Source organism: Scyliorhinus canicula, chromosome 18 (assembly GCF_902713615.1).
Source record: "Scyliorhinus canicula chromosome 18, sScyCan1.1, whole genome shotgun sequence".
Taxonomy (NCBI): domain Eukaryota; kingdom Metazoa; phylum Chordata; class Chondrichthyes; order Carcharhiniformes; family Scyliorhinidae; genus Scyliorhinus; species Scyliorhinus canicula.
The window spans coordinates 17042512-17055886 of record NC_052163.1 but is presented as its reverse complement, the minus strand read 5'-3'; the positions used below and the strand labels follow the sequence as shown (position 1 = coordinate 17055886).

Sequence of the window (13375 nt, the reverse complement as noted above, 5' to 3'; positions counted from 1 at the left end):
ATATTCTGACACTCCAAATATCGCCATCTCTGCACTCGGAGCTACTTCTACCCCCAAAATAAAGATTACATCTGAAAATCCCCTTCTAAACCCCCTCAACCTTGGACATGCTCAAACATATGTACATGGATGGCCGGCACCCCCGCACACCACCTACATCTATCCTCCAGTCCCGAAAAGAACCAACTCATCTTGGACACCATCATGTGGGCTCTATGCACCACGCTAAATTGGATAAGACTTAGCCTAGCGCACAGCAGGGGCGCATTCACCCTTTGCAGAGCTTCCCTACACACTCCGGCCCCCAACAACCATCGCCCCCCCCAACTGCTCCTCCCACTGGGGCTGTTTAGCACAGGGCTAAATCGCTGGCTTTGAAAGCAGACTAAGGCAGGCCAGCAGCACGGTTCAATTCCCGTAACAGCCTCCCCGAACAGGCGCCGGAATGTGGCGACGAGGGGCTTTTCACAGTAACTTCATTTGAAGCCTACTTGTGACAATAAGCGATTTTCATTTCATTTCATTTCATTTCACTTGCGCGTGACACTCTCCACAGGAGCACACACCCTCTTCATCAGCTCCCGGGATGAAGTGGTATAGTATCAAAATCAATCTTCATGTTTAATATGCATTTTATTATTTTGTTAAAAAGCGAATTGGCTGCCCTGTGACTCTGCTCATCCATATTTCTGAAAAAATAAATGTTACAGTCTATTGAGCCAGGGTTCCATTCTGGGGCCTTCTTGCCCATCAGTAACATCAGCTGGGAACATAACAGCAGTGCTATTACCACTCCCTTTACTTTTTGTTTCATGATATTTTTGGTATTTAACCTCCTCTGCCCTCTAACCTATCCCTTACTTCTATTTTGTTTCACTTTGATATTGCTCCCCCTTTTTAAAACTTCATAAACCCCATCACATTTCCCGCACTCTTCAGTTCCAAAGAAGAGTCATATTGGACTTGAAGCATTTCTCTCTCCACAGATAACAGACCTGCTGAGTTTTTCCAGCATTATCTGTTGTTCTCCAACATCTGCAGTATTTCACTTTTAATTAAAGAATTATATTGCAGAAAGGCCAATTTTACTAAGCTGAGATGTGATTTAGCAAAAGTAGTTGAGAAACAGCTACTTTAAAGTAAATCAGTGTCAGAGCAGTGGAAGGTATTCAAGCTGGAATATAGAGGATTCAGAACAATCATGTTGTCCCCCCCAAAAAAATGGAATTCTAAATGAACACCCCACCCCACTGAGGTTAAACAGCATAAAGAATAGGATAACTCAAAAAAGGGATGAGGTGGAGAAATATTGCAGAAAGTCCAGAGAAATATAGAACATGCAAGGATGAAATTGAAAGGAAGTCAAGAGTGCATAGAGTGGGCTTGAGAAAATATTAGCAGGTAAAATCAAGGCAAGGGCCAATATGTTTTATAAATAAGGTCAGGAGACTAAGACCTCGCTACATAGATTTTCATATATATATATATATACAAATAAGCTTATGGATATTTCTAATATTTTAAAAACTGGACAAAGATGTTTTAAAATAGCTAAAGCTATTGTTTGTCTGTGACCCTCGAACAAAAGGAGCTACCATGGAGTAGCGCAGAAACTTGCACCATATTATCCCTGAAAAGAGACTAACAACCCCCTGTGGGCTGCAGAGACCAAATTCAAGGAGAACTTTACCAATGCCATCTACATTTCATAAGCCAGGCATGGCCAACCGGAGCCTATTCGTATGCTGAATCTTCCTTTAAAGTCTTAATGGTTTGAACATTTAACCATCTTGGTTAACCCAGATGGAGCACACACAGCCTTTGTCAAAGACAAAGGGTGCCATACGATCACGCCCGGCCGGGGGACGCGAGAAGGCCATTAAATCTCATGAGACTCCTCTTGCGAGATTTGTGACACTTGAGATGCCTTGTGAGATTTTGTTTTTAAATGTAGAATACCCAATTAAAGGGAAATGTAGCATGGCCAATCCACCTACCCTAAACATCTTTTTGGGTTGTGGGGGTGAGATCCATGCCGACACGAGTATGAATTTGCAAACTCCACATGGGCAGTGACCCGGGACCTGAATTAAACCTAGTTCCTCGGCACCGTGAGGCAGCAGTGCTAACCACTGCACCACCATGCTGTCCTAACTAGCAAGGTGTAACGAGATCTCATGAGGCTTTGTGATCTGGATCTTGCCCACACTGTGTGGGATCTAGATTTGCATTTTTAAGTGAGCAGTTAGCCTCGCTTAAATATGTCTGCACATAGTCTGCCAAGGCCTGGGATCAAATGCCCTTACCTGGAAAACCCTGCTGTGGTGCCCTTTGGCACTGGTCCACACAAACATGAACCAGGCTTAACGGTACATGGGGGGTGTACCCCGGCCTGGGTTATCAATGTCTGGCAATGGTGAAACCTTGGCACTCCTGCTGCCACCCAGTCACCTTGGTATTGCCAGCCTGGCACTGCCACCTAAGCACCATGGCAGTGACATCTGGGCACACTGCTATTGCCACCTTGTACTGCCAGGGTCCCCAGGTGGCTCTGGAAGGGGCAGCAGTACCCAGTTGGAAGGCTGTCCTTGCCAGGATTGGGTCTAGGGGTGTCCTGCCCTTATGAGGGAGGTGAGCAGGGCTTGAGGACCCCCTAACAAGTAAATAGGGGCATGGGGGGGGGGGGGGGGGGGTTGTCCAGAGGCCATGGTGAGGATTTGAGAGATTTGGGCTGCATTTAAAATAGGCACCCCGATCTCTACCTGTACCGAGGAGCAGTGCCGGAAATTAACATAAGTGCGGCCTTGGAAGGGTGTTCCTCGCCAAAGCCAGAAAAAGATACCCCACTAAGCGCACCCAAAACGGAACTCTTTTTTTCTGTTTAATCACGCTCACTGTGAAGAGTTGGAAGTCATGTGGCATGAACCTCTAGCTGGTAGGACAAATTATATTGTCTTACTGTATTGCAAAGCTCTCTACCATTTTATCATCCAAAGCAGCAGCACAGGAAATTTGCCCTGCTCAGATTGAATACCTGGCCACATCTACACTGTTTCAGCTGGAAACTGTACCATTGGCAACAAGACTGACCCATTTATGCATATTTATCTCATGTGAAGTCAACTCCACTGGAAAAGTGAATTATACAGTATCGGTTTTCAACCTGCCAGCCTCCATGAAGGAATACCGTAAGATGACATTGGAATATCATTAAAATGAGACGAGGCTGCTCGTCAAAGAGGAAAATGTAGTCCAAACACTTTCTACAAGAAGAAAGTAAGAAGTCTTACAACACCAGGTTAAAGTCCAACAGGTTTGTTTCAAACACGAGCTTTCGGAGCACGGCTCCTTCTTCAGGCCGTGCTCCGAAAGCTCGTGTTTGAAACAAACCTGTTGGACTTTAACCTGGTGTTGTAAGACTTCTTACTGTGCTCACCCCAGTCCAACGCCGGCATCTCCACATCATGACAAGAAGAAAGACATTTATGTAGCACCTTTCCCAACCAAAACACATTCCAAAGTGATTTTAGCCAATTACTTAAAACAAAAAATTCTTTGGCATTTCGCAATCTCTGTTGTGCAATAGTTCATGTTAATGTGCACTGAAGAGGCATGTTTCGCTACAACTTCCGTTGCGTCTCCAAACTTCATGTGCGAACCAGTTTACCACAAATCTGTCCAGACGAACTCCTGACTTTGTAGCCCTTAACCCCGCCCCTCTCCCTCCCTCAGACTCCGTAAATGATTTAACTTATAAATATTGAACAGCGTTGTGGCAACTCAAACCATGTGTCTCTCGCCTCCAGGACTGTGGATGTATTTTGTTTTGCCAGAGGTGTGTGTGTGACCCATTCACTAGACCTGTCGCCCATCAATCATTGCTGTTTACTGCGGGCTCTCCCTCCCGGATGTCCTGTGCTGTTCATGTCGCGAGGCGGCCCTGCAGTGGTGTCCAGGTAATGCTGCCCCGTCCCCGGCAGGAAGATGTTGCCCTGTGTTGTTGGAGGTGGGGGGGGGGAAGGATGGTGCAGGGTGGTTTGGCTGGGGGTGCAGGGCAATGTTGGACTGTGTGGCAGCCACTGCTACATTGTAGCGCAATGTCGCGCGCGGGGGACTGGATACACGGAGCAAGCGCGAGGCTCCCCGGCCCAGGCCCCGCCCCCGGCCGCCGCCGATTGGTCGAAGCCTCTTGCCGACCGTTCCATGTTGGCGGGGCTCGGCGTCCGATTGGCCCAGCGCGCCCCGCCAGTCAAAGGGACGCAGGGGGAGGGCGTGGCGGATTGGCGAAGAAGGGGCTACAAAGTAGCGGCGCGCGGGGGCCTCGGCTCGCTACAGTCAGCCTGCGGTTTGGTGCATTGTGATTATTGGAGAGCAGCAGCAGCAGCAGCAGCAGCGTCCGACCCGGCCGCAGCGGCACTGCTGGCCCTGTCAGCCGGCATCCTGCTCCAAACCCCTGGCGATTGTGGCCTGGGCCGTCTGCGGAGAGCTTGACCGTGACTTTCACACTTGACTGACTGCTGCGATGCTCGGGGGAGGGGGGGCAGTTTAACACGTGCTGGGGGCTTTGCTGCATGCTGGAGTCAAAACGTGCGCCTTCCAACGATTATATAAATCATCAGCGCCCGTTACTGATCGAAATCTATACTGTGTGCACCCGGATCCATTGCCCTGAAGGATTTGTGCTCCTCAGCACTTAACTGTCAATAGCTAGTCAGCCGTCTGAAGGTGAGGGAACTATATTTATAGAGTTTTCTTTTAATAACTGAGGCATTCTTTGAAGATAACGAGAAACGGTCGATTTCTGAAGCTGTTTGGGGGGGGGGGTTACTCCCCGTGTGGCATGTGGCCCTTGGTTTCAAACCTGTTTGAAATTCGTTTCAAACCCTGGTCACCTTTTACCTTGTAACATCTTTATTTCTTATGGGGTAGTGGCCTACAAGTCCCTGTCAATCCTCTCCACCTCAGTAAAATCGTTTTTTTAATAAATAGTGGCAGTCACCTTGCCTCAATTGATGTGAGTCAGAAGTTAGTGGGTTCAAGTAGCACACTAGGCCTCAAGTAATCTGCACTGTGGGAGTTGATGTCCAGTGGTGCTGTTCTTCACACATGACATGTTTAGTTCAGGCCCTCACTCGTCTGTTCAAGTAAGCATGGTCGGTCCCATTGAATTAAATCGTTGCTGATTCCACCCTCAGTCATTACCACTAAACTAGATTAACTGAGCATTTTATCTTATTTGGGATCTTCCTGCTTTGCAAAAGTCAGCATTGCTTGTCTAAACAGCTACTTGTGATTCTTCGCAATTGATTGTAATATGAAGTACTTTGGTGTTGAAATGTTATATTTATCTTTTATTCAAATTTATTTTGTTTTACCACTGCGAAATAAGAGGTGGTTGGTTCTTTAACTATTTCAGCTTTTTGAAACAGGTGGAACTGATTTGTAATGTCATTTTTTTGGCTAATGGAGAGAAAAAGTTCTTTGGTTTGTGGTCCAATCTTTTGTACTTACTATGTTGAGCCCTCTTGTGTCCTTGTGTGTTTTGGTGGTTAACTACCACCTCATATGATCTTGAGCAGGGAGGGCCTCCAGGTTTAATCTCTGGTTCATATTGAACAGCCATCGCAGCCAGGATGCTGGTAGGGCAGCATATTTGACCTCCATGTTGCTGTGAGGTAGGGGATGTGGCTAGCTGCCCTGTAATCGTGCTGAAAGTGTGTGGGCAAGATCAAGTCGACTGATTCTCTTCTAATGGTGGAGCTAACATGTATGTGAATAATGGAATTAATTGTGTGATGGTTGCAGTACAAAAAGAGGGTATTCGCCCTATTGAGTCCATGCCAAGTCTGCAAGAACAATTTAACTTGTCACACTCTGCTGTCCTTTCCTGGAACTCTTTTGAAAGCCCTGATTGAATTTGCCTCTATCACCCTCGCAGGGCATTCCAGTCACCATGTGCTGTATAAAGGAAGTTGTTCCTTTTGATGTCTTTTGGTCCTTTTCCCATTCGCCTTAAATTTGTCTTGTCTGTATCTCGACCTTTTCACCAATGAGAGTTTCTTGAGTGGCACAGTGGTTAGCATTGCTGCCTCACGGTGCAGAGGACCTGGGTTCGATCCTAGCCCAGTGTCACTTTTTCTGTGGCATTTGCACATTCTCCCTATGTTTACATGGGTCTCATTCCCACAACCCAAAGAATTGCAGGGTAGGTGGATTGGCCATGCTAAATTGCCCCTTGGAAAAAATAATTGTGTACTCTAAATGATTTCTCACTTTCTACTGTCTAGACTCCATGATTTTCAACATCTGTATCAAATCTCGCTCTCGACCTTTTCTAAGCAGAACAATCCCAGCTTCCCCAAACTATCCATGTAACTAAAATCCCTCACTCCTGGAATTGTTAACACACATTTTCTCTGCAACCTCTCCATTGGCTGTTTCCTCTAAAATTTTAATTTGGTACAAACCTTTGCCTTCAATGGAGATGGAAGCGGGTGTGGTGGGTGAGGACAGAAAATGTATTGCTTTCTTCACTTACCCTTTTGGAAGGGAGATGTGTGAACCTCTCATGGAAAATGCTTTGGGTATATTAATTGAACAGAAATCATTGTTCATAGAGTTTTCACCCTTGAAAACGTGACACAATTGATTTCTCCCTTTAAAAAATGCTTGTCCTGGAGATTAAGAATTGAATAAGATGAAGGGGAAGAGACTGGATATGAGTATTTGGCAGGAGGGATGTGTTCTATTGTTTGATTCCTGTACTATACAGTTGTTATTCCCCATTCTTATCATTTTTTTCCTCAAAGCTTTGGAGTTGTATCTGATTGCTTTGTGCAGTGAAATCTTTAACTATTTGGAAATCCCAGTGAGCTCTGAGTGTTGGCTGAAGTAATGCAAAGCTGGAAAATAAGCTATGACTAATAATAATTAATAATAACGGAATGCAGCAAATCATTCGGTTCAATTTTTTCTATACATTAATGTGCCAAAGTATGTGGATTTATAAAGCTGATTTCGGGAACTGTTCGATCTTATCTAGAGGTGTATGGCTTGGATGCTGTTCTGTGCAATTTTATTTTTCTCGATTTAGCCTTGTGCCCAGCTGGGAAGGCAGGTAGGCAACTTGTTTGGGAATCTTTGCCCGTATTTATTTGAAATTAGTTGTCGGAGGGTGCACAAGAATCGCCTGGGATGCATTTTCCTGCAGATAATGCATAGTCTCCACTCCATGCTTTGTGATAGTTCAGGAGAGCAGCAGTATAGGTGAGCCTATGCATTGCAATATTGGTACACAGCATCTTGCATTTTGTACCTTAATTCATATTGGACTTCAGATTTAATGTTGCTTGTATCAGTGTTTATTGTACAGAGTGTGGTATCATTGTAGAGCTTTTCAATAAAGAATTTCTTACATTTCTTGTATCAATGATCACTGCTTGTCAGATTTTCATGCAACCAAAATGTTTGGTACATGTTTGTATGGAGAACTTCAACTCAGTAGCTTGTTATTTTACATAGAAGCAAAAGGATATTGAAGGGTATTAACACAAGATATTGAATAAATTGTTGAGACTTGTTTTAGTTTGTTTTCTCTGGTTCAGGGAAAAATCTAATATTTCTTTTGGGAGAAGAAAAGATGTTTGTAACATTTCAAATTGTTCATTTACAAATACCTTCATGACATTGCCTCCCCTATCTCGGTTATTAACTTCACCTGAGACGTTTTGTTAACTCAACTGTGGTCTCTGACCTCCTTGAGTTGCAAGTTCTCAGCTGTCTGCTTCCTGTGTGTCTCACTGTAAACAAGTTCTTGTCGATCGTACCTCAGTCCGCTTCTCTAGCCTCACTGCCTCTGTTTCTCTCCTCTGTGAAGTGTCTTGGGACATTGTTCTTCATACTGTGGATGTTAGGAAATGGAAAATGCTGGAAATACTCAGCAGGTGAGGCAGCATCAGTGGACAGAGCAACCTTAATATTTTTCTGGCAAATAAACAGTCATTGATCTGAAATACTAACTGCTTTCATGGAGCCTCTCCACCCGACCTTTGTACATTCTCCATTGCTCTCATTCTGGTCCCATATACAACCATCAATGTTTTTGTTGCACCAAAGTCTTTAGACATTTGGATTCTACTCTCCAAATTCCTACACTCCACCTCCTTTCTCAGTTTTTAAAAACGTCTGAAAAATCACCAAATGTTTGCTCACTCCTTCTGATTTCTGCTTTCCTGGTTTAGTCTGCATTTCTTGTACATCAAATCGTTGAAGTGCTTTTGTCTTTTCCTCATTGATGGTGATGAAGTACAAGTGAATATTTTGGTTTGGAATCTATTGGATTTGGGACACTTTTTTTCAAGCAATTCTTGATTTAAAAATTCGGCGTAGCTGACCAAATCATTTCAGCCTGAATAAAAGGAATAGCAGTTTAAAACAAACAGGCAAGTTTTAAAATTAATAAATTGTGATAATTTCTCTCTCTTGCCCCTCTTCCCTGTCTCCTCTTTTCCCCTCCCCAACAGTCACACACAAGTAACTCTCATTTCATAAATCTTAGAATTCTTCTACTTTTAATTCGTACATGGAGAAGAGAATCCGTAGTTGGGAAATTGGAAAGAGAATAGCAGGGTAGCATGGTGGTTAGCATAAATGCTTCACAGCTCCAGGGTCCCAGGTTCGATTCCCGGCTGGGTCACTGTCTGTGTGGAGTCTGCACGTCCTCCCCCTGTGTGCGTGGGTTTCCTCCGGGTGCTCCGGTTTCCTCCCACAGTCCAAAGATGTGCGGGTTAGGTGGATTGACCATGCTAAATTGCCCGTAGTGTCCTAATAAAAAGTAAGGTTAAGGGGTGGGGGGTTGTTGGGTTATGGGTATAGGGTGGATACATGGGTTGAGTAGGGTGATCATGGCTCGGCACAACATTGAGGGCCGAAGGGCCTGTTCGGTGCTGTACTGTTCTATAAATATTGGGACTGACTGAGATTTGAACAATATCTGATGTACGTTGATAATAGTAATTCAGAAGTAATACGTATTGAGAGAGTTGTCTGTTTAAATCAATGGTTCTTGGGTTCTGTGGAGACTTTCCAGCAATTCCACAAAATAATCAATAATGCTGCTGCTGGGCTTCTGCTAAACATATTTTACAACAGTGCCATAACATACCACACAACAATTAGTTTCGGATAAGATTAATTTTATTATAATTTATGATGGTTAGCATGGAAGAAGCCTCTTGTTGCTTTTGCTTTGAAAACTCTACAGTTTTCATTTAGCTTCTGGGGTTAGGATCAAAACACCACAAGAACAAGCAAAAGAAGTTGTTGCAAGAGGTGGGGCTGGCACTGCGGGTGAGGTGAGTGATGTGCGCCTATAGTGGCTACACACACTGGACTGAATGTCTCGCCTAGCAGGGGAGCAGCACGAAAATTAGTAGTTGATGGGTAATGTGTACTGTTCTCCAATTTTGGGATGAGACGGGCGATTGTAAATTTTAGACCTTTTTGTCATGGAAGGAAAAGCATAGATTTAGCTCGTATTAGTGCAGCATGTTTTCTTACTGAGAGTGGATTCCCAAAGACACTATATTATTAAAATATACTGTGCCACATTTTCATATTTTGAGTTCTACGATTTTGATGAGAGGGTGGGTGGTACGTGATTAATCTATCCTTCAACCAAAAAATTGAGAACCATTTTTAAGCCATTGGTCTGAACCTCGCTGTGTGTAGAAGCTGTTGCTCTAACAAGTATCAGCATTTAGTAACATTCTGATATAGTGTGCTTATAGCTAACTGGTTAAGCCTTTTCAGTTAAGTGGGTGGTGTTGTGCTTCAAGCAGCAGTGAATTGAACCATATGAATCATCAAGGATCGTGAATCATCAAGGATCAAAAATCATGACATTTAGTGAAATAACAATGTGGAAGCTCTGAGCAGGTCATGCAGCATCTGTGGAGAGTGAGCGAAGAGTTAATGTTTCAGGACGGTTGCCTTTTATTAGAATTGGAAGATGTCAGGATGAACAGCTTTTGGAGAAGTACAAAGCCAGTGTTGCTTGGTGATGTAGAGCACAGAAGTAATGGACTAAAAGGGTGATAGTGCAGTGCAGATGATGTGACAAGTGAAAAAACAAAAGGTGGGTGTAATGGAGTATAAACGATGGAGATATAAATAAGCAGGGATAGCAAGCATGGTAAATCTGGTGAATTGGAGAGATTGTCAACGCTCCGAGGAATGCGGACCACACTCCTAGTCGTGCATCGAAAGAGAATTCCCATTCATTAAATTTAATTCAAAATTGCATTGAACAAAAATTTGATTGTTCACATCATTTTCTGATCAGACATGCAGCAAATATTGTGCAAATAAATGCATATTACCATTGTATACATCACCATTATATCTTGTTTGCAAAGATGATTCTGGATAGGAGCGAAAGTAACAGGGTAGTTGTTATGGGGGACTTTAACTTTCCAAATATTGACTGGAAACGTTATAGTTTGAGTACTTTAGATGGGTCCGTTTTTGACCAATGTGTGCAGGAGGGTTTCCTGACACAGTATGTAGCTAGGCCAACAAGAGGCGAAGCCATATTGGATTTGGTACTGGGTAAATTAACCAGGACAGGTGTTAGATTTGGAGGTAGGTGAGCACTTTGGTGATAGTGACCACAATTCAATTACGTTTACTTTTAGTGATGGATAGGGATAGGTATATACCGCAGGGCAAGACTTGTATCTGGGGGAAAGGCAATTATGATGCGATGAGGCAAGACTTAGGATGCATCGGATGGGGAGGGAAACTGCAGGGGATGGGCACAATTAAAATGTGGAGCTTGTTCAAGGAACAGCTACTGCGTGTCCTTGATAAGTATGTACCTGTCGGGCAGGGAGGAAGTGGTCGAGCGAGGGAACCGTGGTTTACTAAAGTAGTTGAAACACTTGTCAAGAGGAAGAAGGAGGCTTATGTAAAGATGAGACGTGAAGGCTCAGTTAGGGTGCTTGAGAGATACAAGTTAGCTAGGAAGGACCTAAAGAGAGAGCTAAGAGCAGCCAGGAGGGGACGTGAGAAGTCTTTGGGAGGTAGGATCAAGGATAATCCTAAAGATTTCTATAGATATGTCAGGAATAAAAGAATGACTAGGATAAGAGTAGGGCCAGTCAAGGACAGTAGTGGGAAGATGTGCGTGGAGTTAGAGGGGATAGGAAAGGTGCTAAATGAATATTTTTCGTCAGTATTCACACAAGAAAAAGACAATGTTGTTGAGGAGAATACTGAGATACAGGCTACTAGACTAGAAGGGTTTGAGGTTCATAAGGAGGAGGTGCTAGCAATTCTGGGAAGTGTGAAAATAGATAAGTTCCCTGGGCCGGATGGGATTTTTCCTAGGATTCTCTGGGAAGCTCGGGAGGACATTGCTGAGCCTTTGGCTTTGATCTTTATGTCATCATTATTTAGAGGAATAGTGACAGAAGACGGGAGGATAGCAAATGTTGTCCCCTTGTTCAAGAAGGGGAGCAGAGACAACCCTGGTAACTATAGACCAGTGAGCCTTACTTCTGTTGTGGGCAAAGTCTTGGAAAGGTTTATAAGAGAAAGGAATAATTTGATTAGAGAAAGTCAACACGGTTTTGTGAAGGGTAGGTCGTACCTCAAACCTTATTGAGTTCTTTGAGAAGGTGACCAAACAGGTGGACGAGGGTAAAGCAGTTGATATGGTGTATATAGATTTTAGTAAAGCAATTGATAAGGTTCCCCACGGTAGGCTATTGCAGAAAATACGGAGGCATGGGATTCAGGGTGATTTAGCAGTTTGGATCAGAAATTGGCTAGCTGGAAGATGACAAAGGGTGGTGGTTGATGGGAAATGTTCAGCCTGGAGTCTAGTTACTAGTGGTGTACCACAAGGATCTGTTTTGGGGCCACTGCTGTTTGTCATTTTTATAAATGACCTGGAGGAGGGCGTAGAAGGCTGGGTGAGTAAATTTGCAGATGACACTAAAGTCGGTTGAGTTGTGGACAGTGCGGAAGGATGTTATAGGATACAGAGCGACATAGATAAGCTGCAGAGCTGGGCTGAGAGGTGGCAAATGGAGATTAATGCAGAAAAGTGTGAGGTGATTCATTTTGGAAGGAATAACAGGAAGACAGAGTACTGGGCTAATGGTAAGATTCTTGGTAGTGTGGATGAGCAGAGAGATCTCGGTGTCCATGTACATGGATCCCTGAAAGTTGTCACCCAGGTTGAGAGGGTTGTTAAGAAGGCGTACGGTGTGTTCGCTTTTATTGGTAGAGGAATTGAGTTTCGGAGTCATGAGGTCATGTTGCAGCTGTACAAAACTCTGGTGCGGCCGCATTTGGGGCTGTTTAGCACACAGCTAAATCGCTGGCTTTGAAAGCAGACCAAGCAGGCTCGCAACACGGTTTGATTCCCGTAACAGCCTCCCCGAACAGGCGCCGGAATGTGGCGTCTAGGGACTTTTCACAGTAACTTCATTTGAAGCCTACTCGTGACAATAAGTGATTTTCATTTCATTTCATTTTCATTTGGAGTATTGCGTGCTATTCTGGTCACCACATTATAGGAAGGATGTGGAAGTATTGGAAAGAGTGCAGAGGAGATTTACCAGGATGTTGCCTGGTATGGAGGGAAGATCTTATGAGGGAAGGCTGAGGATTTGAGGCTGTTTTCGTTAGAGAGAAGAAGGTTAAGAAGTGACTTAATTGAGGCATACAAGATGCTCAGAGGATTAGATAGGGTGGACAGTGAGAGCCTTTTTCCTCGGATGGTGATGTCTAGCACGAGGAGACATAGCTTTAAATTGAGGGGAGAAAGATCTAGGACAGATGTCAGAGGTAGGTTCTTTACTCAGAGTAGTAAGGGCGTGGAATGCCCTTCTTGCAACAATAGTGGACTCGCCAACACTAAGGGCATTCAAATGGTCATTGGATAAACATATGGATGATAAGGGAATAGTGTAGATGGGCTTTAGAGTGGTTTCACAGTTCGGCACAACATCGAGGGCCGAAGGGCCTGTACTGCGCTGTAATGTTCTATGTTCTTGTAGAATAACATTTTCCTTTGTTAAGGAATAACATTGAGACTTTTCATGTAGAAATTAGCAGATTTAAATTTCTATTTTTACACATGCGTTTTGATGTCGTGTGCTAATTATTGATTTGTGCAACTTGCACACATAATTTAAAAACTGAAAAGAAACCAACTGCAATCCAACATTCCAATTCTCATGTTTTAATGGTACGTTTTAGAACGTAGCAGAGAGATTGTCATGACTGGTTTTCAATAGTACATGATTTATACACAAAAGAAAACTCTCTGCAATTCCTCTTATCGCTACCTGGGTTTATGGAAAAA

The 13375-nt window shown here is 43.8% G+C and overlaps 1 protein-coding gene across 4 annotated transcripts in view; it reads left to right on the top strand.

The window, feature by feature from the left end:
- The first annotated feature begins 3833 nt into the window (after positions 1-3833).
- Positions 3834-13375, top strand: part of usp36 (ubiquitin specific peptidase 36) — a 68073-nt gene continuing 58531 nt past the window's right edge. The window contains exon 1 of one of the 4 annotated variants that reach the window (XM_038776624.1): positions 3834-3956. In XM_038776624.1, coding sequence (XP_038632552.1) covers positions 3909-3956 — 48 coding nt within the window. In that variant the 5' untranslated portion in view covers positions 3834-3908. Of the gene's footprint in view, positions 3957-4288; positions 4726-13375 lie in introns of those variants that run through there. The other 3 variants (XM_038776623.1, XM_038776626.1, XM_038776625.1) reach the window with 3 other exon arrangements.